The 23,798-nt window shown below is 44.5% G+C and overlaps 1 protein-coding gene across 4 annotated transcripts in view; it reads left to right on the forward strand.

Moving 5' to 3' along the window:
• Nucleotides 1-23,798, forward strand: part of ADAMTS9 (ADAM metallopeptidase with thrombospondin type 1 motif 9) — an 80,159-nt gene that overhangs the window by 3,573 nt on the left and 52,788 nt on the right. For 2 of the 4 annotated variants that reach the window (XR_007628678.1, XM_050312868.1), the window contains exons 4-12: nucleotides 11,767-12,053; nucleotides 13,029-13,112; nucleotides 13,215-13,336; nucleotides 13,737-13,777; nucleotides 13,898-14,003; nucleotides 15,965-16,111; nucleotides 16,973-17,114; nucleotides 17,328-17,435; nucleotides 21,813-21,958. Coding sequence is in view for 3 of the 4 variants with exons in the window: in XM_050312868.1 (XP_050168825.1) it covers nucleotides 11,767-12,053; nucleotides 13,029-13,112; nucleotides 13,215-13,336; nucleotides 13,737-13,777; nucleotides 13,898-14,003; nucleotides 15,965-16,111; nucleotides 16,973-17,114; nucleotides 17,328-17,435; nucleotides 21,813-21,958 (1,183 nt within the window). In the remaining variant the exon portion in view is untranslated. Of the gene's footprint in view, nucleotides 1-178; nucleotides 312-11,766; nucleotides 12,054-13,028; nucleotides 13,113-13,214; nucleotides 13,337-13,736; nucleotides 13,778-13,897; nucleotides 14,004-15,964; nucleotides 16,112-16,972; nucleotides 17,115-17,327; nucleotides 17,436-21,812; nucleotides 21,959-23,798 lie in introns of those variants that run through there. The other 2 variants (XM_050312871.1, XM_050312870.1) reach the window with 2 other exon arrangements.

Raw genomic sequence — 23,798 nt, forward strand, 5'->3', positions numbered from 1 at the left:
GATGCTCTGTGACCAGCCAGAGCAGTAGCAACACGTGTTTCTTCTAGGAGACATGTGGATACAAGTCCACATGCAAGCATATGTGCAGGGGTACAATGGTACCTCTCACAAGGCTGTCATTGTTTGTTCTTCCAAGGGTTGCTGCTGGACTATGCCATTCTGGTTTCTCTCTTCCAGCTGTTTCTGCTCCCTTCTTTGAGATCAGATGCAGGAGACTCAGAACAGTTGGAAAGAAACACGGAATCTGGCACATTGCATCAGTAGCCCTTGGAGGAACGGAGCAGCAGATCACAGGACTCATTGAATCAAAGGTAGCTGGGAGGGCTCTGACTTTGGCTTGTGGACTTGACTGTGCTGCTGTAACAGTGTGCTGTATTTCACCCCCCTGTATCATAGCTTCCTTTTAGGGTATTATTCTTCTGGATCGTGATGCACAAGAATAATACTCCATCTATTGTATTATCTACATGGTGTATATGTCTTCCTCCTCTCTTCCAACATGCTTTCCTTCTCACCTTTGTTTTCTTGCTCTTCTCAGTTGCTTTATGCAGTGGAGGGAAGAGGTCTCACCTCTCAAATACAAGCTTAAATGTTCCTGTCCTCTTTCACTCCATCTCTGCCTCTCCTTTTTACCATTGTCCAAGCTTTTGAAAGGGAATGATGCTATGGTCAGGCATCTATGGTGAACAAGTCTTGGTCATTTCATTTAAGGAGAAAGTTCAGGGCAGCCTGGGCAATGCTGCACCTTGGTGTCCTCCCTGGGGTTATGTCTGGTGAGAAAAGGCGTCTTAATATCTTTGGAGTGGTGGTGAACATGCAAAATCTAGCAGCACTCACTGTTTTGGACAGGGTGCATCTCTCGCTCCTATCAGAGAAGAGTGGTTTCATGAGAGTTTAGGATTAGTCATAGCCATAGGATGTTGTGTGAATCCAATCTTTTGTCAGAAGAACGTGTGAAACAGTGCGTTTGCACTGCAGGTTTCTGGCAGGGGTGGAAATTTGCTCAAAGAGGAAATTTATGCGCGGGAAATCTGAGGTATCCACCCTGCAGCGAGCAAGGGAGCCCACGTTGCTGGGCAGTGGTACTATTAAAAGTGACTTTCTGATAGTCTTCTTCCTGCTTCCTGGAAATGATTAATAAGCAACATGCTGGTGTGCCCTTGCCATGATGATGTAATTCTAGACTTCTTGTAGTATTCCAGGAAAGTTTCCCTTGTGAATTCATTGACAGATTGAGTAAAAGCTTTCATTTCCAGCAGTCTCTCTGGTCTTACTTTTAGTTTTCAGCGTCCTCGGGTCAGCTTAGAAAAACAGGTATTTGCTTTTGTTAAGTTTTAATTAGCAGTTTCTGATAACAGCTTTAGGTCCTCTGACACACAAGATACTCTGCAGATGTTCTGAAAAAAGATCCTTTTCCTCTGAACGCTGATGGATATCGAATGCAAACTGTGCTCTGCAGATGAACTTTCATAGCGCAGCACTGAGGTCTCTGGCAATGCACTTCAGCCGTCTGGCGTATAGCTCAGCCACCGCAATAAAAACTTTTGACGAAGTTTTCCTTGGGGTAACAGGTTAATGTAGTTTCAGTCATAGGAAATGGTGCAATTTCTTCTCCTTCCCTTCTTTTAGTTAGTGCCGTGAATCAATTTGTCATCTGGCCGAGGATCTGGCAGAGTAATTAGTTTGTGTTTCACTGAATAGCCCTGACGGGATGAAGGCTTGGCGGGGCTGACAGCGTGATGTCACTAGGTGCAGCGCCGCTACCACCCATCGCTTCACGATAGCAGGCTCTTCCGATCCCAGTTATTAAATATCCGCCTTTTTGAGGTGGAGGAGGAAGGGAAAAGAAATTGCGATCCTATAAAAAGAAAAAAAAGGAAGTGGCTCATTGCGAAGCTGGAGCGCGGAGCTTTCCTGCGCCCCGCAGAGGAACAGCCTGACTCCAGTGATAAAAGGCGCGGAGCTGCATCCTGTGGTGCGGAGGGAGATGTGTCCATGTGCCGGCCGCCTTCAGGGGCTGGCAGCAGCTCTCCAAGCCTCCCATCCAGTATGACCCTCTGCCAGGAGCAGGCCAGTGAGCCTTACCCACTGGTTTCCACGTGAAGCACTGAAGGTTGGGTCTTGCAGAGAGATGTCCAGCTCCAGGTGCCAACAGGACACTGCCTCTGGTCGTCATCTGAATAAACCATTCAGGCCACCACTTCCTCTATATCTTGTGTCTTTCTGCTGCTTCTCCTTTCTCTCATATTTTCCATGTTTTCTGTTGTTGATGTATTTGTAGTATGTTTTGGTTGTTGGCTTCTCTGGAGGTCTTCTGTTCCAGTTTTGTTGGGTTTTATCGTAGTTTTAGCCTTTTACTGAATCTTGCCCAATCATGCTGCCTGTGGGCCACCCCTTGTTCTGAGACAGCTGTGACCTCCACTAAGACACAATTCCCCCATGTCCATGACTATAATTGTGAGAACTTGGCTTTTTTGTTGCCCCACTTCTGCTGCCTGCACAGCTATTGCTCCAGACTTCGCAAATTCTTTGCAGCATTTACTGTGACCCTGGTGCAGAACTCCTGAATGAACTTTATTGGGCAGCTCTTTCTTTTTAGCCACTGCCTTCGTTTTCCTGATCTGTGCGTCCCATTTCCTTCCCAGCTTCATTAGTTAAATACCTCCCTGTTCTTTCCTCATTTTTCATAATTCTTTTATATTCAAGACTCACATCAGGCTGAGATGAATAAACCAAGGACTGAATGTATAGTGGGTACCTTCTGCTCTCATGACTTGCTGCTGGTCAGCTATGTCTGTCCCGAGGCTGGAGTTAGATGCGGACTCTGGGGCTGCATGTGAGGATCTTGAACAAAGTCCTTGCTCCTTAATGAGAGCGTTTAAAGCAGGAATATCCACCATGGGCAAAACTCCTCAGGCAGAAGCAGCAATAACACTGATGGTGCCAAACTAGTAGGAAGATGATTAGAGCTGTTTCTGTTTCTGGAGGGGAGCCAAGGAACTGTAGCCAGCAAAGAGGCCTTGCAGCAATTTGTGCTGAGGTGGTGAGGTTTTGGAATTGGGCTCATTGGAGTGCAGGACAGAGCAGGTCCTACCTGCACTGCGCTGGCTGTGCCCCCACCGCTGCCGGCAGAGGTGGGAAAGCCCAGTGACTCACCTGCTGAGGCTGCTCTCCAAAAACCACCAAGTACTACCAGCACAGATGGCTGCAAGGCACAGACTCCAGGCTTAGCACAGTACCTGCCAGAAACGGAGGCCAAAGGGTCTCAGATTTGCAGCTGGGCGTTTAGTTGTGGTGTTAAAGCAGTTCAGCTACTGGAGAGGCAGTACATGTGTGGCAAGGCACAGAAGATCCACAAAGGGAAACCCCATGTACCCATCCAGGTGAGGAGGAGAGAAGCTTAAGTCATGCTGAGAAGGTTCCTCTAAAAGGCACTAGAGAAACCAGCAGCGTGAACCAAGTCTTGCCATTGAGCTAGCGTGACACTGGCATAATCAGTAATATGTCACTGAGTTTTCAGTTTAATTAATGAGTAATTTGTAATAGATTACCCTTTCATAGTAACTTTAACAACCTTTCCCACTGAACGTGACACTGGGGAACCACCAGAGCAGAGGAGTGCTGTCCTGTGTCTTGAGCAACCAAATGCCTGATGCTGCAAGCTCAATGACCGTGATCCTGTTTCGCTTGATAATTAGCACCAGCCTGCTCAGCTCATACAGATGGTTGTCATCTCTCTCCTAATGCCACCCAGCTGCATGGGAAGTCACTGGTGAACCCATGGCACGAGGAAGAGATGGTCCTGTCAATGTGTTTGTTCCCTTGTGCTTGGAAAGGGGTGGCTTGGACAGGTTGAGGTTGTGAGGATATGGGTTTGTTAAGAGTGTTATCAGGAGACTCAGGGGAGGATGTGTTGGAGATCTGGCACCATGGTTAGAGCCTTTCCATGTAGCATGGTCTGTCATTGGTGCAGGAAGGGCATGAGCTCTTGCTGTGGTTCAAGATGTGTGTACCCAGTGTTAGAATGGGCAATGGAGCAGAATGGGGCCAGGGGTGGAAAATTTCCTACTCTTTCTACAAACCCTTTATATGTGTTACATTTTTGTTTTATAGCAATTTTGAGGCAGAAACTTTGAATTAGCTTTCCACAGGGTTCAATGTTTGTACTTGTGAGTAGTCTATGGTGAAATCACGGATCCTTTGCAGTCTGGCTGTTGGTCTAGAGCCCTTTTGTATTTTTGCTGTTTCTTTTGGACTGTTTGTCTTGGTTCCAACTGTGTTCCTTTTTTTTGTTTTCAACTCCTTCATCCAGCAGAATTTCACATTCTAGGTGTCTGGTTTCCAGGCAGGTCTTCAGGCAAATTCTGTACTGCTGGGTGTCACGTAACCCCAAGGTTACAGAAGATCTGCAGGGAGGTTTTCCTAAGCCTTTGCTTCCAGGTTGAGCAATCCTTGAGCTCTTTCAAAAGTCTGTTTAAGCTGTCAGCTTTGCTTTTAGCCTCAGGGTAAAACACTGACTTCGTTCTTTCCCTCAGAAGAGTTTCTCATCTTAAGGAAGTGAATTGTAATTTTTAGTCAGATAGTAATTATTTCAGATTTCCTTCCCTCCCAAAAACAGCAAAGGAGAGAGTTATGTCACAAGTCCCATATGCCAATGTAATTAATTCTATTTCTGGCATCCTACTGAGGTAAAAGCACAGTAAGAGCCAACTAGTACTTGGTCAAATGTGCCTGGGATGTCAAGCACAAGCTTTTCCCATGCTGAGCTGGGGAAGAGATCACTCTGTAATGTTCGTGGTATATTGTGATGTTGGCAAGTGAAATAAGGTAATAGACTGACTTTAGTTAAAAAAATTGATCACAGTCAAGGATACAGCTCCCATAACTGGTTTTGGTTTAAAATTCCTTAATGTGAGTTATAAGCAAGGTGCATGCATTTTGTTGTTACTCTTAGTATTGAAAATGTATTAAGCATCCATCTGGTACCCTAAAGGTGTAAGACTGAGATTGTGACTAAACAAATTATTATTGATTGATTATTGTTTTGCAACTTAAACATTTTAAGTGAACAGAGTTATATTATTCTCCTGGAATCAAAATGGATAAACTTGCAGTTTTGCATCTACTTTTACCTCATCTGTGTGGACATCCACTGAAGAAGGGCAGGTGGGAGAAGCAGGGAGGAATCACTTTGATACTTTCTGCCTGCTGCCTTTGGCATATACTACTGAAAATAAACAGGCTGACTATTCTGTGACTTCTTTTCCCACGTGCCTGTATTGTCATTGTCAGCATTCCTGTGGCCAATTGCTGGGCAATTTCTGTCCTTCTAATGGAATGTTTTTCTTACCTTTTACTGAGTGACCATACAACGTTGTGGTGATCTCAGTGTTGTTCTTGTTGGCATGGTACCTCATAGGTATCTCTAGACACAAGTGTGGTTAACATGCTGGTGTACTTGTGACTGTTATGTGCTGAAAGTTGCCTTAAAAGCAAGCAAGTGTGGGAGCTTGGGTGCTCAGGCAGCTGACAAGGCAGAAATTAAGCTCAGCAAGTGTCACCTCTAGAGATCTGTAGACAAATAGGTCCCATTAGCCCAGGCAGTGCCAAAGGCAGCAGCTCTGGCTGTTTTCCTGATGTGCTGAAAAGCCACCAGAGTAGGTCAGTGTGCCTGTGTTCGTACCAAGTTGGCCCACAGCCTGGCTCAGGTATGTGTCTGCTCACAGGTGAAAACACTGGGATGTACTTCAGAAAACAGTCCCTTGTGGGGTCAGGGTGAATTTCAAGGGCATTTTGACATGTGTTTTTTTAGCCATTCCACAAGGCTGTTGGTTTTTTCCTAAACCAGTAGATTACAGAATTGGTTGCAGTAATTTTCAGCACTGTGTGTTGTACCAATTCAGTGGTGAGGTGCACTTATTTGATTATCTGGCCTATAAGGTGATCCTTAACCGTTTTCTGCCACATGCTTAGCTTATCTGTAAGAATTTCCTTTCTTAAAGAGACAATTTATTGTTTCGTTCATTAATCTAGTTTCTGTCTACTGTGCAAAATTTTTAGCTTTCCCATACAACTTTTTATTCTAGGCAGAAAAAAGGTCTTTTAGGCTGGAATGCATTATGATATTCATCATCAGGAAAGGAAGTGTCTTGAGTATGTGTGGCCTTTGGCGTTTACATGGTACAAACCAGAGAATATTTTATCACTGAGAGAAGTTGATTGGTGCAAACTGCAAGTTCATGGTTCTCAAGTGTTCTGGTTCAAGTAAGAAGAAATGCAGGGTCACCCTGACAGACATCAGGGTTCAGCATCACCTTGAGCTTTGGCACCTCCAAGGCTGAGGTGTCTATAGCCAAAGCCACCACAGGTTGCAGTGGGTGAATAGGGGTGGAACTGTTGAGTTTTGCATCAGTGATGCTTCATGCCGGTCTGAACTGCTCATAGCTACATTAGCCGTGCTTTCTGGCCTTAATATTTTTACATATTGCAAACACAATTTCCAGGCTTGACATGTGGGACTGACTTCAGCAGCAGGTGCTCCTAGACATGGACCTGTCTGAGAATCTGAACGTTGCTGCAGCTGGGCACTCAGGAAACAAACCACTTACTAAAGTGTATGTGCGAAGTTCAAAGTGGAGGAAGGGCAAGAAAGTTAACAAGCAGGAGTGCCTGCTTCAGGAGGGCTTATGACCCATCCGTGCAAGTATTTCTCTTAGTAGCAAAGAGTTCTTTGTAGAAGCCCAAGATTTTGATCCTCCTCTAACAGTTTGGGAGGGAACTCTTCTGAGACCAGACTGCTTCCTAATTCAAAGGAAAGTGTGAACAAAATGGAGAAATCACAGCTTCCCTCCTTTGTATTGCTCTAAGAGTGGCACTTGTGAAAGAGCATATATTTTATTGCATTGCCAGTAATTCTAACCATTAAAGCTTAATCTGGGCAGTTTTGTGCAGTTCTTCTTGACGAAGGTTGAAACTCCAGTTGATCTCTGTTGAGTGTGTGTTCAGATTAATTTGCACTTGAACATTTTCTGGTTTGCAGATTAGAAAAATTGAGCAAACTTTCATTTACACCCTTAGTGCAGAATATCTCTCTTTGGATCCCAGCTGGCCTGGATCCTTCATTTCCCTCCTGATGTAGGCCATTATCTCACCTCTGTCAGTAAAATCCGTTTTCCCTTTCCATCTATAGGAACAGGTCTGATTGCACAGTCGAGGAGCTATCCAGAGGGAAGGCAGGATTAGTCCTGCTCATAGAACTAGTCATATCAGTGTGATACAGAGTAAGGCAGGGGCTGGTCCCCTGTTATGTTTCCATCCCTGGCTGTTGTCTGAGAAGCTGCTGTCAGAAGGTGTGTTCAGCTCTGGATTATGCTTGCTGCAACAGCACCCCCACAGAAACAGAGGTGAGAATTTGGCCTCGTGCAAATCCATCTGAGATATATCTGAAGATATATTTTAAGGTAGATAGAGATATAAAACATACTGATAGAGAACTAAAAAAAGAACCAGGGCTAGAAAAATCCTTTGGTCCAGCTTAGGACCTGTTTTTGTCCTAAAGAGGAGCCAGTTTCCATCCCATTTCCTGGCAAGAAGAGCCTAAAAATCTGGCTTGATTTCAGCCAGTCTGATCTCTGCATGAAGGAAAATCCATTTTGCCTCTCCCCTCTGTTTTCCAAGTGATGGCAGCCACTTTGACAGCTGCTGTTGTACCAGCTACAGGCAGTAAATTCCAGCCAGCCACTGTAGCTGGAACTTGTACCGATGCATTTGGGCAGGGTTTGCTGCTGGGGCTCCCGCTCAAGTCGAGGGAGATGGGTCACATGCTGACTGATTGCCCTGAGGGAGCTCAGCTGAATTTTGATCTGCTTTATGGAGGTGTGCAATAAATAATTAACTTCCAAATGATAGTTTTCTCATATGCACAACTGGATCAGAGCAGGTCTGGGAGTGTTGTGGGCAAACCAATGAGCAGCAAACTTTGTTAAAAATCTTAAGTCACACATTCAGAAAAGTTATTATCATAAGTTGGTTTGAAAGAATCATGCTCCTTTTCTAGCAGGGAGATGATGTTAATGTTGTTAGCTCAAGAAACAGACTTTTTTGCCCCTCTCCTGCTTACTCTCTTTCTCTCTTTCATATTTTTTTTTCCCTGCTATGTGCAGCTGTTACGAAGTTGGAGCTGAACTGGAATTGCTTGAATTGTTACATGTCTTATTTAATTGAGCAAATTGCTTTCTATTCCAAGGACAAGTTAACGTAGAAATGCAGAGGATTAGAACTGTTGGGATAAGCTATTGTTCCTTCTTTTAATCTTTGATTTTAATGTAACAATAGCTACTATTTCAACAGCAGTTCCTGACTCTGCTCTGTCACCCTTTCATGCAGGCGAAGTACTCATATAGGGCCAGAGTCTTCCCTGCCCTCGTTCTTGTGATAGATCCAAAGTACATTAACCAACAGGAATCATCCATAAATCAGCTGGATGAGTTCTGGGCTGGGGCTTCCTCTGCAAGCAAAAATAAATAGCAGGAGTGGGAAGATGCCATCAGGAGGGAATATCCCAGTCACAGAATTTGGTCTCCATTGTAAGTCCCACATTACAAAGAAGAAACCAGGCAGAAAAAGAATTAAGATACACTTCCAGGTCTGTTTAAAGATAGCGGAAATAGCATAGATTGTCTTAGTAAAGCATGCAGTAAAATGGACATTATGCCAGCAGCTTTTATCTACCTCTCAAACGAATATGAACTGTAGAATCAGTGCATGGGCTCATCTGATACTTGAATTATTGATCTGTAGTTTGTGTGGTTTAAAGTGTTTGGTTTTTCTGCAAATTAAAAAAATAATGTTTTGTTGCTTAAACCCGTCCAGTTACTGCCATGTGTAGGTAGATGTTTTTCAGGTCATTACAGGAATTGAGAGCCTGCCAAGCAAACCATTTTTCTTCTTGATTTCTGTTAATATGTTAACACAATAGAAAAAAAAAGGAAAACAAGTTGGTAAAAGTATCACACCCTTTTTTTTTGGTGGTGTGTGCGGCAGTAGGAAGCTGTAGCTGTAAAATTGCAGTTTTCTTGTGTAACGTGAGAGATTTTCACTTCTGCCTGATCAGAGGACAGCAAGTTGCACCATTCAGTGAGAGCATTGGTGTTGTGGCCATCGTAATGGAGCGGGATATCACCAGCATCAGGCACAGGGAGTACTGGCAGTGCCTGTGCGCAGCTCCCATTAATGTGGGGGTTTTATGGATGGGCTGAGAGCAGTGCACAGCCATTAGCATTCAGTTTTTTACAGGTGAATGTGCACCATCTCGGAGTGTAGTTATATGCAAGAAAGATGGGTGAAGATAACATCTCACCACTATCGAAGTCCGGGAGTGGCTTTGTGTGCAATGCGTCCCCATCACTGCTGCCGGGTTTTCCAGTAACCAGGCTGGCAAACACACAATACATGACCTGTCCAAATAACACGCTCCAAGTGCTGGAGTGGCTTCATGCCTGGAAAAAAATACGATGTTTTTGAAGGGATGATTTGTCTGATTTGTGTGCTGGATGGGGGAAGAACACTGATACTGTACTGACACTTGGCAGCATTAGGTTAATGATTGGACTTGATGATCTTAAGGGTCTTTTCCAGCCTAAATGACTCTGTGACAGTGTGCCAGACCTCTGCAACAAAAAGGAAGGTAGTTTTTTCTCTGTGCTGAGTATATCTGGCTGTGTTGGGCTCTGATTCTTCTGCATGGTGGGACAGGTCAGGGCTCTTGGAACCAGACATGGCATTTCACGTGGGCCTCTCTGGGTTATGGGTGGATTTGTTGCGGTTTTTTTCGTGTGCAATACCAGCTGCAGGATTTCATTGCAAGCCCAGTGAATATCAATTAATTTCTTTTATACGCCTTCTGTGTAATAGGTGTCTGCAAAGAATCTTTGCATTTCCCTCTTCTTTTGCCATCTAACCTCCCTCTGCTAGGCAGACTGGAGAAGAAGGCACCTGAGCCCTCATGGTCCCATCTGGGGTTCTGTGGAGCCATGGTAGAGGAGGGTGCAGAGCTCTGGCTTGGCACCATAGTCCTTCTCAGAGCCTCGCTGAGCATCTCCTCATCCTTAACACATTTTTCCTTGAGCACCTGCTCCTTTTGGAAGTTAGCTATTTAAAAGGGAAATTTAAGTGGCTGGCTGAGGGCACAGAGAGGAGGGGAACTGGCTGAAGGACTGGGGTTAGTGCTTTCTCCTCAGTCTGGTCCTCTTCTCACCTTTAAGTTATTTGTATGCATAGTTGGCTTCCCACACTGTTTGGCACTGAATGAGTCAGGATAATGTCATGGTTGCCCACGAAGCTGTGCCAGCATGAGAGCACAACCTTGCCAACACAAGGGCATTGATTAGAGCAGAGGAACTAGGGCAATCCAATTATAACCACAAATGCCATTGGCTTTCTCGAATTCTTACTCAAATAACTGCGGACTCTCTGCTGCATTAAGGTGGTCTGGACCATATCAAGAAAGAGGAATTTATAGGACTTCGGTAGTTCACAGTAAACAGGATTTAATTCTTAAATACTCTGTTGCCTGTTTACACATAGGGCAGAAGGATAGAGTTTTTCACGTAGGTAGAAGCTGGTTGATCTGCTTTGCCTGCCGTGATATTAGAGAATGTATTTCTTTTTGGAAATTATTACAACTGTTCCTAAAAGGAAAGTACCCAGGAAAAATAACTAAGAAGTTTCCTATCATTTCAATCTTGTTTGAGCATTGAATATTCCTTTGTTCCCTAATATTATGCTTCCTCTAACCTACTCAGTGGGTCAGATAAGGAAATGTGATATTTTTCACCACCATGAAGAAATTAAACTAAAGCTACAAAGAGCATGAGGGTTGTAGCCTGGAGTTGTAGATAAGTAGTTCAGATCTGGCTTTATATTAAATGCAGAAACGAACAGTCTCTCATGGATGAATCACATTCAATTAGCTACTTCCTATGATGAACTGATTAAAAATTAAGTGGCATCAAATAAGACTGATTTTGCTCTTACATTTAAATAATACTATAATTACATACTAATCAGATGGTAAATCTTAATTGTACATGTTCCATATGTTTTATTTGCCTGTTCTCCATCTTCACTTTGTCGTCTTTGTATCAGCATGGAGTATATTTTCAGGCTGCTTTTATGTTTGGCCTAATTGAATATCAAAAGCAGTATATGTGAAACTTCCTGAATTCTATTCTTTCACCAGTGGCAGCTGTGCTATTAGATGACCTTTACCATTCCTGTAGCACAGAATAATAAAGGGAGGGGGGGAACTGAAGCCCAGCCGTGTTATTGTTAGAGACAGAAATAAATCATATATAATTGCTTCACTATGAAGGCCAAATCCTGCCGTCCTTCATGCCTGAGTTAGAAATACAGGATTTGGACCTTTGTTTCCTGTGGTTTCCTGGCCACCTTGGACGTGCCCAGAATCCTCACGCTGCCGCTGCGGTGGCTAATTACCATTGCCAGGCTCCGTCCCTCCTGCACGGGCAAGGAGGGAAGCCTTGACGGGAACGTCCACCTCTAAGTGCCACTGGCTTCCCCAAGATGATTTTAAAAATTAAGCCTTGGGTGTTGGACTACGTGGTGGGCTTCCACAGAATGCTTCTCTTTCAGTTAGCTGCTAACTCCTTGTTGAACTAATAATAGGTATTTTGACATAACGTGCATGTGGTATTACTTTTATTCACTCCGGAACGTGCTTTGTTTTTATCTGCTTTTCAACCGTAGATCATGAGCACAGTCACAAAAAGAACAAGCGGAAACACTGGAGAAGGCAGTGGGCAGAAAGCAGCATATTATCTGACGTGGAGATGTTGAAACACAGCCTGGAAGTGAATTCTTTTTCTGGCGACAGCAACAAGACTGGGACCGTCGGTGACAAGAAGAGCCACAAGCGAACGAAGCGGTTTCTCTCCTACCCGCGGTTTGTGGAGGTGATGGTGGTGGCTGACAGCAGGATGGTCGCCTACCATGGGGCCAACCTCCAGCACTACGTCTTAACACTGATGTCAATAGTGAGTATTCAACCAGGGGGAGCAGATCCACCCGCAGATCGTTCTCCAGTGGTCACAGAGCCCATTTCTTCTGCATTCATGTGCAACACCATTAGTTTGCCTTGGCTAGGCATGGAGATAATGCTGTGATTGCAGTAAAAATTGGTAAAACTTGGCTGGGAAATATTGGTTGTAGTCTTCTTTCCCAGAGCCATCGCGTTTCCCAATCCTTCCCGCACCTCTTCCATCTTTCTGAATGCCAGGCAGCATGAGAAATATCACTGGCCCTTTAGTCCACACACTGTACTCTTCTTTTTATTAAAACTCATGTGAAATAGCTGAATTTAAAAAGGTTCTTTGGGCCCTGTGCCTTTTAGGGGACTGATGCTCATAGGTTATGGAGTTGCCTCATCTCCCTTGCTTTTGCAAGGAGAAAGAGCCTGTGGTCACCTTGATCCTTGGCATAATTGTAGAGTTGGCTTTCCAGGCTGAGGACAAGCATTTTCATAGCTGCTGGTACTAGGATGCAGTAGTGTAGTCCCCAGATAAGCAGCTCTGTAGATGCAGAGTGACTGGAAGGGAGTACCCTGCACAGTTGTGTCATTGGAGCGATGTTCATTCTGTTTGAGGGTAGAAATGCAGTGAATATGTGGTCTAAAACTGTCCATGTCAAAATCAGGCACTCGAGAGAGGGAGTTGCCTTTGATGGTCTTGGTTGGTGGTCTTTGAATGTCAGAGCAGAATGATCCTGTAATTTGGTGAAATGTGTGATAAAGCAAAAGGAAATGCTGGGTTTCTGTGATACCAGCAGGTTTGTTTCATTCTAAAATTGTGCTTCTGGCAGGAGGTCTCTCCAAGCAGCATCAGAGCACTGAGTGGGGCACAAGAGCAGCTCAGGAGAAAAACAGTTGCAAAATGGAAGACATGCTTGTGTTCTCTTAATTGTTTGTTTCCTTGAATGTTAGCAATAATTACAAATATTGCTTTTTGCAACAGGTGGCTTCTATCTACAAAGATCCAAGCATTGGAAATTTAATTAATATTGTTATTGTGAAATTGGTCGTGATACATAATGAGCAGGTAATGGCAGTGATTTTCTTCACCTTCTGTTTGGCAATGGCATTTGTAGTGAGCATTGTGATGCATAATTAAAATACCTGTTTTCTGTGTGTTGCTTGTCAGGATGGTCCTGCAATATCTTACAATGCCCAGACTACATTAAAAAACTTCTGCCAGTGGCAGCAATCCCAGAACCACCCAGAAGGAAGTCACCTTCGACATGATACAGCTGTGCTTGTTACCAGGTGTGGTGAATATTCTCATAACAACTGTAGCCAGTCGTGTGTCAGGGACTGTGAGTGTGTAATACATCCAGCCATGGGAAAGGTTCAGGTTTTGATGTGGGTGTAAGCACATTTGCAGTTGTGGAAGTGGTGTAACTGTGAGCAGAATTGGGATGATGTGTCCACCATAGCAATAGATGACTTTGAGAGGTTCAGGACTGTCTAAGGTTTGCCCATGGGTTCAGCATAAGATGAAAAAACTCTGACTGTGGTAGGGAGTTAGTTTGGATGATGTGGCAAACCCGCATGAGAAGGTCCCTTGAAGGACCAAGAGCTGGTTTTGGCTGCTGTTGTTATTGTACTTGTACCTTAACTCACTGCTGCATTGAAAATTAATGTGTCAGGTCTGTTCTGCTTTCAGACAGGATATTTGTAGAGCGCACAACAAATGTGATACTCTGGGTAAGAAAAACCTTTTCTTTGTCTTTTAGCAACTTTTTTTGTAGTGACAATGTTAGTTGCCTGTGCTGAACCATGGGTGACATTTCTTTTTCTTTTGTAATCCTCTTTGTTCTCTCCTAGGTCTGGCAGAGCTGGGCACGGTCTGTGACCCATACAGGAGCTGTTCAATTAGTGAAGATAACGGACTGAGCACTGCTTTCACAATAGCACATGAACTTGGCCATGTGTATGTTTTATGTAAATACATTTACATTTAAATAGCCCAAGATTCGTGCTAAATAGGTCTTGCCAGCCAGGCTGGGAATTGGTACCTGCTGAGCCTAATTATTTGAGAGGAGATAAATGTACCTGGGTAGAAGGTGCACCACCGAGAAAGATGAAACTGTGGGGTACTCTGAAGCCTATCTGAGAGCAGCAAAACCAACAGGGCCATGTTTTGGGGAGGATGAACGAAAGAGTACCCTAAGCAGCACCTAAGCAAGGGAGGAGAGCTGACAAAATGTCCCTTATTACTGTGTCTTCTCACATCTACGTGTGGATGTCAGCAGAATCTGCCCCAGCACAAATGGTGTCCTGGCCAGTTGACTGGGACTAGCCAGGATTTGGCTGGAGCTGGGAGGTGCTGGATGCCTTGGGGAGGACCAGGGCGAGTGACACAGGCACATTTTGACTACTTTTTGAGACTGAAGTTTCTGCTGAGGGCAGGTCCTCAGCCTGCCACAGCTCATCCCACAGCCACATGTGCTATTGAAGGCAGTGCAGCAGCTGCGTGTGAGGAGGAATTTACCCAGGGCATCTAGGAAGGAGGTGATGGGGCTGGCCCACCTCCTGAACTGTTTCACCAGGGAAAGTCTTGTGCTGCTGGACATCCCCAGCAGAGGTGGTGTCATTCAAGATACACCTCCTTCAGTGGAAATTTCTTTTGATCGCTTTTGACTCTCACTACTCTCACAGGTAGTGAGAAAAATCATCTTAGATAACATAGTCCTTTACCCTGTGGCTACAACCCTTGGGCAACTGGTTCAGTCCCAAGCCATCTCACGCCTGGTTTGCAGTGGGGGTCTGTAGGTATGGGATGGATGAGTACTTGGGAACAGATCTCTCATTGTTTTAAACTCTGTTTTTCTTTACGGAGAGCTGGCTGAGACACTCTATTTTTAACCACAGTAGTATTTGTTTAAATGAGACTTCCTGACAGAAAATCCCCAATGGTTTGGCATTCCCCCCACCTAACCTGTGGTTAATTCCTTCACTAATGCTGCCCCAGAGCTGCAGGGCAGCTGCAGGAGGGGTTAGCGGTGCTCCAAAGCAGGAAACGCCTCCGTGCCCTTTTATAGAGCGTAAAGGTGGTTTGTTGGAAGTAATGTTAATGGAATATAAACTCCCCAGCCTTGGAATACAGGATCACACCAGGTCATTTCCCCTTCTCCACTTCAAACAGCACAGTGCTTTAAGCCATTCTGTCTCCGTTCGTGTATTTACCACATTCTTCAAGATGTCATGTGCTGCAAACTTTGCTTGGGTTTCTGCTGATATCGATGCTCGATGGCATTTTGTAAACCTGCCACATAAATGTAAGGGCCAAGTCTATCCCTGGTGCAGGGCTATTTAGGCAACAGCGTGGCCCAAGGCATTCAACTGCACTGGAAAACATTTCGCATCCCACACAGGGGTATTGCTGCTGTGCCCAAGAGTCTTCAACCAGCAGTGGTTGGTGGGCTCAAGTCATTCATTTCCTTCAAAAACATATTCCCTCAGATCAACTCCTGGCTCTATGGCTCCATTCCAGAGTGTTTGCCATTCTTATGAAGGTGGAGCCAGACTCCAGCCTGTCTGCATGATAGCAACCATCAGCTGAACAGGAAACTGCAGCTGGAATTGCGTCTTGCTCCAGGCTCCCTTGAGGATTTGTGTGGCTAAATATATGCAGTCACGGTGTGGAGAGCTTAGCAGGGTGCTGCACAGCTTTTTGCAGATGAGCACTGGGAACCCTGTTTGAGCAATGTTTGTTGACACTTGTGAATATGTGCATATTAATACTTTTATTCTGTAGTATCTGTCAGCAGCATATGTAGGAAAAATTCTTGGGTTTGCTGGCATTTAGTTCACAGTGTTGCTCTTGCTACGCTAAATACTTGACATTTGCCTCTTAAGTGACTCTACTTTTCGCTGCTCTTTTTCTCTTAGTTTTAACATGCCACACGACGACAATCATAAGTGCAAGGAAGATGGGGGTAAAAATCAACAGCACGTCATGGCGCCAACACTGAATTTCTACACCAATCCCTGGATGTGGTCAAAATGCAGTAGGAAATACATCACTGAATTTCTGGAGTAAGGGCCTTGCATATGCATGTGTTGGGCTGTTTTTACGTGTGCATGTGTCCTGTGGAGTCCTTCAGTAATGCTGAAGTCCTAGTGTGCAGCATTTGGAGGAAATCAGAGGGATTTGTGTGTGCACACATCCTTTACATAGAGCAGGAATGCACCCCTGGCATCCAGTCCCTGCCAGTTCAGCCTCATGATAAGCTGGCAGGGACCAGCCTCTCGATGGGGAAGAATAAGTCTTCCCCCATGGATATTGCTTTTAAGGAATGTGTGCGCTCCTCAAACCTGAAGAGTGACTTTTCCAAGCCCCGTGGCCCAGATACAGAGCTGTGTTTTAGAAGGCAGATTGAATCTGCCTTTCTGCTCCACAGGTCAAGATAAAGCCCTGGCACTAATCCATGGTGGGAACACCGTTCCAGGAGCCCACGGGTCAGTTTGATGCACAGTGATCACCCATTTTGCTGTGATGTCTTCCTGTGTGTGCTGATGTGGAACAGAACAAGAGCCACGATGGTGTTTTGGCAAATCCAGGAGCTCAGTCCCTTGAGCAGTTCCGCTAATCAATGATTTTTCTTTCTGAGTTGTGTATAAAAATGTACCAGTGCTTGCTCAGCCACTAAATGCAGGTTGTGCACATTCAGAAATGCTTTTGCCAGGGTAGTTGACTGTGCTGTGGTGGATGGTTGCTGGGTGGTGGTGGATGGGTAACATACCCTCCTGTGCTTGAGTTTGCAGTAGTTCTTGTAGTGCTTGTCAAATATGGCAAATGTGGTGCGCAGCTGCCCTGAGGCTAATGTGGGCAAACACCAATGGGATTTAATCTCATCGCCTCCTGTTTTAACACCATTTTTCTGATTTGTGTTGTAGCACTGGTTATGGGGAGTGTTTGCTTGATGAACCTTCATCAAGAACTTACACGTTGCCTCAGCAGCTCCCGGGGCTGATTTATGATGTCAACAAGCAATGTGAGTTAATTTTTGGACCCGGATCTCAAGTGTGCCCCTATATGGTAAGTGAAATTTCACACCTTGCTTTTCCTGGTTTTGCCAGAGCAAAAATAAGGTCTCTTGGGGTTGGAGGAATGGCAGGCTCACACTCCATCAACTTACTGTCAAGCTTGTGAGTTAGCGATAAATCCTGGGGGGATAGTTTCATAGAGAATCATTTATCTGGGAAGGCCTGTGGCTCATACTTAATACTCTGATCTTTTCAATCACTTAAGCAGATGCAGTGTCGACGACTTTGGTGTATCAACGTCGATGGTGCTCACAAGGGATGTCGAACCCAACACACACCTTGGGCTGATGGGACAGAATGTGAGCCTGGAAAGGTCTGTAGTACTGTGTGATTTGTGCCTTGTAGCTGTGTTTCCTAAGGCTCAGCTAAGCATATCAGTCCAAATCATCCTATCCCAGTGCCAGTTGTGTGGGGCACAGCCCTAACTGCGAGGGTGGAAGCCCAGAGCAGCTCCGTGTGTTCTAAGCCTGGTGTGCCTGGGTCATCTCCAGCCCAGATAATGTGATTAAAATTGCTTGGCATGACATTGTTTAAAGCAGGTATTCCTTCTGGAGTGCTTATCTTTTTAAATTAATGCCCTTGAGTGAACTTTTGAGCAAAAACTTTTGCAAAGCTTCCCTAAGCTTTTGTTAGAAATCTGCTATGTGATGTGAGCAATTAGTAATTTTGTGTAACATAAACTTGTCAGCTGGCTTCTCATCTTGACAACTTCGGAGTAAAATATAGAATTGGTTGACATTTTCTCTATGGAACATTTTGGCAGTAATTCATAGAAACTTTTGATTTCCATGTGCAATGTTAATTTCCAGCTAGCATTGTGGTTTTTAGAGTAAGTATTTAATTTTTAGTTGTTCAGATCTGGAGAAAAGTAGTTAGAGGATTTTTCTTTTATTGAAATGCTGAAGCTTTTGAATAAAAATGCTAACTGTTTCTCATCATTTGTGTCTGAACAAAACTATTCTCCATCTGGTTCTAGTAAAAATAGTGTGATGTTATTCTACATGGTATAGCTTAAAATTTTGCTTTTCTGGCTCTTAAAATCAACAATAATAATAATATTAATGAGTTTTCTTTAGAAAGAGTCAAAGTTTTAAACCATAGTCTTTCAAATGTATTTTAATAAAAAATCTGGAGGCTATTTTAGATATAATTTTCCATACAGGCTGTGGAACTCTTTGGTAATTAATCTTTTGTTACATGTGTCTGAAGACTTGATTGTTCAATGACACTTGGCTGATTTCCTTCAGGACAATGAGCATCATGTATCAATTTGCCTTCCTTTCTTAGGGAAAAGTGCAGTCAACATGTTTGGTTTTATTGTTGAGAATGTGCATTAGATGTGTGGTTGGAATCTCTAATGTTTTTGTGTGAGATCCTCTGTGTTTTGAGACACAGGAGAAAGCTTAGTTATCTGTGGAGTCCCTGCAACTTAAGACCTTGTGTCCTCAATTCCTCTGCTGGTGAGCTTGGGGTCTGCTCACCGCTGGAAGGTCAGAAATTACTGTTTTCTTGAAATTCCAAAAATCTGGGCTGCAATTTTCTTCCAACAAACCTGCAGTTGCCCTTGGATGTGACCAGAGTGATGTGCAAACAACTGCAATTGAGCAGATTAGCACTCCCTCAGTTACCCCATGTCATGCAAGAGGCAGTGTCCAGCTGCATGGCTCTTAATAAAGACCGTGTGAGCAAAAACATTTCAGCCCACAAATTTAGACAATTTGACAAGTTTAGACAAATTAGACAAGTGTGACCTGAACTTCTCAGCTGAGAGCAGATGGGCTCTTAAGAAAAGCTAATGCAGCCTACTTGTGTTCAGGCATTTGAATGTGTTCTCACAAAAGGGCTTTGCAGAGTAATTCTTGTATCTGTGTGTTGGTCTAATTCAATGTTAAAGTTTGGATCATCATAAACTCTCTCCTCTTTGGTGTTTACTTGGGCTTGTAAAGTGCTAAGGTGCAAGTCTGGAGTGCTTTTCCTAGGAATAAATTGCTATTTTGGTACTCTGCTGTGGCCAGGAGCCCCATCAAACTGGTGCTTGCTGACTAATGCTTCAAGTCTGCGTGTTTAAAGCCTGTGATGTATGGTTTGGCAGATGGAGAAAATACCATGCCATTTTTTATGGAGATATCTTTGGAAATGAGGGAGACTGAATAGCTAAAAAAATCGAGCTAAAACTACTGGGATGTAGATTTAACCGGGTTCTAAATTTACTCTTAAATCAAGGACGCTAAAACAACATGGGAGTATTAACTTACACATATTTTGCATGTGAGAACACTGAATCTGATCTTTCTAAACCAAGCCATAAGCCCAGCTCAGCATTTGGCTTTGCTGGGCGAGCACCGTCGTGGTGGTTTTACCATTTCACAGCACCAGCTCATTGTTGGGTGGAGATAAATCACTGAAAGAAAATAAAGAGGGTCGTAAATTTGGGCCTCTCTCTCTCTCTTGTGGTTTTCAGGGCTGCTTAGAGAATGATAGCAGAAGAGTAGAGGAATAGTAATCGTTTGTGTCTCCTGCCGTATGGCAGCAGGTAGCGCATCTGTTATGCATGCATGGAGCTTCACAGCCCTTGTCTGCCCCCTGCTACTCTATTCAAGCCAGTCAGCCCAAGGATGGGAGCTGGATTTGGTGAATTATCTGGGACTCCAGTGGCAAGACAAAGGAAAGGAAAGTCTGTTGTAGTGTCTCCCATCCCTGCCAGTGCTCTCTTGCTCAACTGTGCGCCTTAAGATATTTTGAATTTGCTCCAGACAAAACACCTTTTATTCTCTTCGTTCTGTGATCTGTAAGCTCATAGGAAAGAGAATCCTGGCAAGCTTTTTAGTTTTTCTGTTGTATCTCAACACAGAAATTATTTTTAAAATGCGAAAGGCACGGAGGTTGCGCAGCCACACTGTTCACAGTGTGGTTCCAAGAAACACCATTGCGTTTCCATAAGCTAATCTTGCTGTTTGTTTAAAACAGCTGCTCTTTTCCCCACCCTTGAGTTACCATCACCTCCAGCCCCCCACTTTTTAATAAAATCAACGGATGCAGGTGATTTCCTGGTTAATTCTCAACCATGGGATGGGAAACATATAGGTCATGTCACGGTCTGTTAGCTGTGTTCATTCACTAGTTAGCTATTCAGTCATCTTCTCTGGGTCAGTGGTGCCAAGCATGACTCTGGTTATATATTTAGCTGTGAGCATCAACGTTGCTGTGAGAAGTTCTCCTCTGGGACAGGCTCTGTTGGATTGGTGTCATGCGTTTTTGTACTTTGATGATAGTTGTGGGACCTCTTTGTCCCTGTACAGGGCTGGCCTAGGGGTCCCCAACCTTCAGGTTTTCAACCCCTAGTGCCAGGAGGAGTCATTCATCATAAGGGTTTGTCCTGCAGCAAAGAAAGAGGCATTACAGCTGATTTTATTGCTGTCCTTTCCTGTAGCAGATGATTTTTAGCCAGTTTTTGTCTGGGGAATCAAATCTTCAGATGGAAGCAAATCTGGGGCATGTTGCAGCCCAAAGACCGTGCTCATCTCTGAGCAAACATCACATGTAGGACTCAAGCTATGAGTTCTTCAGCTGTCCTGCAAACCATGCCTGTGGGCAAATACACCAAGATCAGCTTTCTTCATCAGCAAAGCGATGCAACAGGTCGGCCATTATGGGCAAAAGGTGTTCAGTGTGCTGCATAAACCATCAGGTGTTTTGCTACTTGATGCAGAGAAATATTGCAAGGGAATATTTTAATGACTCTCTACTTGTATTCTTCTGTAAGTCTGTAGCCTCTTCTAATCCATGAGCAATCAGCTATGTTTGGGTTTCCTGTAATTGCAAAGATTTAGGTATCTGCATGTCTCTGGCTTTAAATCCACTTTAGCCAGTGCTGTTCAGTGAGAGGGAAGTCCTGCCCTCACAGGTCTTGGGGACATTTTTCCATCCACTCTGGTGGGGCCAGAAGGTGACTCTCCCCTAGACCTCACCTCTCCAGAAGTCTGTGTTGTCAATCTAGCAAACATATCCCAAAGGACACAATTTATATCATGAGAACGGGGATGGGGGCTTGCCATGATAACTATCCAGTTTTCCATACAGAAGAAAACAAGAGTCATAGCTAGAAAACAAAAGTGTAGACCAGGTCTTGGCAAGTCCCATGTTATGACTGAGTAAAAAAAAACAAAAACAAAAAAAAACCTTTGGATTAAGGAATTCATTTTTCTATTTTAATTGCCTTTTAGATTTGGAAGTTTCCTTTCCTGCTTTGGATAGCTGTGGGGAGGTTTGAGTTTTCCTGGTGTTTCTCCTCATTGCCTGTCTCCTCCCCTGACACGGCACAGTTCCTGCAGCTCTCCAGGAAATCAGATAAGCAGCTTTTTGAAAAGCCAGTGCCATGAGCTTTGCTGTGCTGTTCAGCACCAGTAAACAGGGAATATTCAGTGGTTGCTGTTGTCCTCAGTCTTCATCCCATAAATCATTCCATGGACTCAGCACCTTGCCTTCGCTTTGCCATTTAAGGGTGCAGAGAAACTAAAATATGGGGGTGACACAAAAGATATGAAGAAGTTCAGCTGTATTTGATTGCAAAATCACTGTGTGTGGTTGAGAAATAAGCCAGCCTGAGTCGTCACCCAGGCTGGTCACTGTTGGTCGGCTCACGATGCCAAAGCAATGCAAACCCACCTTTCCCATGTTTCCCTGCCCACAGCACTGCAGGTTTGGGATGTGTGTGCCCAAAGAGCGAGAGGCACCGGTGATAGACGGAGCGTGGGGGACATGGAGCCCTTTTGGGACCTGCTCGAGGACCTGCGGTGGCGGCATAAAGACGGCGATACGGGAATGCAACAGGCCCGAGTAAGTGCCAGAGGGGGAAACCCTTGTGTGCCCCAGGGACAAGTGACTCTGCCCTGGGGGTGGGTGGCTTTGCCTGGCATGGATGAGCTAAGATGGGAACCAAGGAGGAGCCGGGCACAGGTTTGATTTGTGGGTAAAGTGCTCTAAAATGGGGAAAGTGCTCATTCAACAATGAGCGAAGGAAAAATCTAATAACTGCATGGGTTTATTGCCTTCTGTGTTCCTGTGGAGGCACAGCTGGGATCCCACTTCCAGAGGTGTTTTTCTTCCTCCAAAGTTGTGATTCAGAAAGGAGGGAGAAAGAAAGGAGACATGTTTTTATCCTTTTTCACCATTGTATCCCTGCTTTGGCTGCTTTTGCAGCTGTTCCTGCAGGCTTTTATGCAGTTTCCTACCATTTTATTCCTGCTTTGGCTGGTTTTGCAGCTTTTGGCTCCTTTTGCATCTGATCCTTTATACGGTTACACTTCAGCTGGTGCAGACTAGCCAAACCTCAGCAGAAATCTGTGCCCCATTAAAAAGTGGACCTCAAAAATGTTTGCTGTCAGACTGGAATGCAAAATCCTGCACTCTTTGAAATGGCAGGGAATTTTGCCGTGGGCTTCAAGTAGACAACTATGTGGCTGGCAAAATATTAGTAATAGCTTGAGCAACTTGTATGAAAACAGCTTGTTTACATAAATTGTGAATTGTGCTGGTTTCTGTTTAACTACCTTCTTTTAGAAGAAGGTAGGTGGGCAGGAGGTTTTCTGGGCTTCCATTTGGCACTGAGGCACAGAGGAGAGGAGTCTGCAGGGCTGGTTGCACTGAGGGGTCTTTAAAAGATTGAGCACCTCTTTCTCATCGTTGGTGTTGGATGGCTTGCTGCCAAGGAAGTTGCCAGTAGGGATGTGCCAGTGACAGTTTCATCACTGCTAGTAGGAGAAGGGAGAGATTGTAGCTGTGACAGCAGTGGTGTAGTGACAGGAGAGGCTGCTCAGTGCAGCTGGGCAAGTGTCAAGAGAGCAGGGTCAAAGCTTAGGGAGTAGGACACCAGCACGTTAATTAAAATGATGCTAAGAAACACACAAGTGCAAAGGGGTTCTCCTCTGGTTGTGTTGAGTCAGCACACACCATATGGTCTTCCAATAGCCATGGAGAGACAAAAATAAAGTATCTTTCCATGTGCAAAAATAGCTCTGCTGCCGAAACTTGGATGCTGTCAGTGAGATGTATTCCCATCTTATGAAGGGGCATCTGTTTGGACTGATAGCTTTTTGTGATAGAAAATCTCCTTTATCCTGAAGGCTAGCCAAGGGATTTTAAATTCCATCTTCTCTCATAGCTTGTGTTTTGTATCTTGGTGCTTTGGGAGGCGTATTGCTTTGGCTGGGATTTGCAAGAGCACCTAAATACGCTCAGCACCAACCTGCCCGAGAAATCCTCTGTGCTTATCATCAATAGGGGTTCTTTCCAGGCCCCTTTTCATGAGCCATGTGCTGGGCATGGCCTCTCTTCTCCAGCTCCTCCCAGGGTTTCCACAAGGAGGTGTCTGTCCCAGCACCATCCACACAACTTTACACTGGCTGTTGTTTTGTGCCGGTAATTTGTGTGAGCTCCCACCATCCATGTCCCTGTTGTCATGCATGTTGGCATGCACTGCTTTCCCTTCTGTCTCTGTGGTACATTGTTGATTACCCGTAAAATTCTTACGCAGAGGGAAGTATGCCGTATTTCTTCCCAACACTGAAAATCAATGTCACATAAGGCTGACTTATTTTTCAGGTTCAACTCCTTCTGTTTCCTCACACACTATGAAAAGCAATGTTGGTTTATAAACATCCTAAAACTGTCAGGGTGT

The sequence above is a fragment of the Myiozetetes cayanensis genome, unplaced genomic scaffold (genome assembly GCF_022539395.1).
Source record: "Myiozetetes cayanensis isolate MyiCay16 unplaced genomic scaffold, myiCay2020 scf18, whole genome shotgun sequence".
Lineage (NCBI taxonomy): Eukaryota > Metazoa > Chordata > Aves > Passeriformes > Tyrannidae > Myiozetetes > Myiozetetes cayanensis.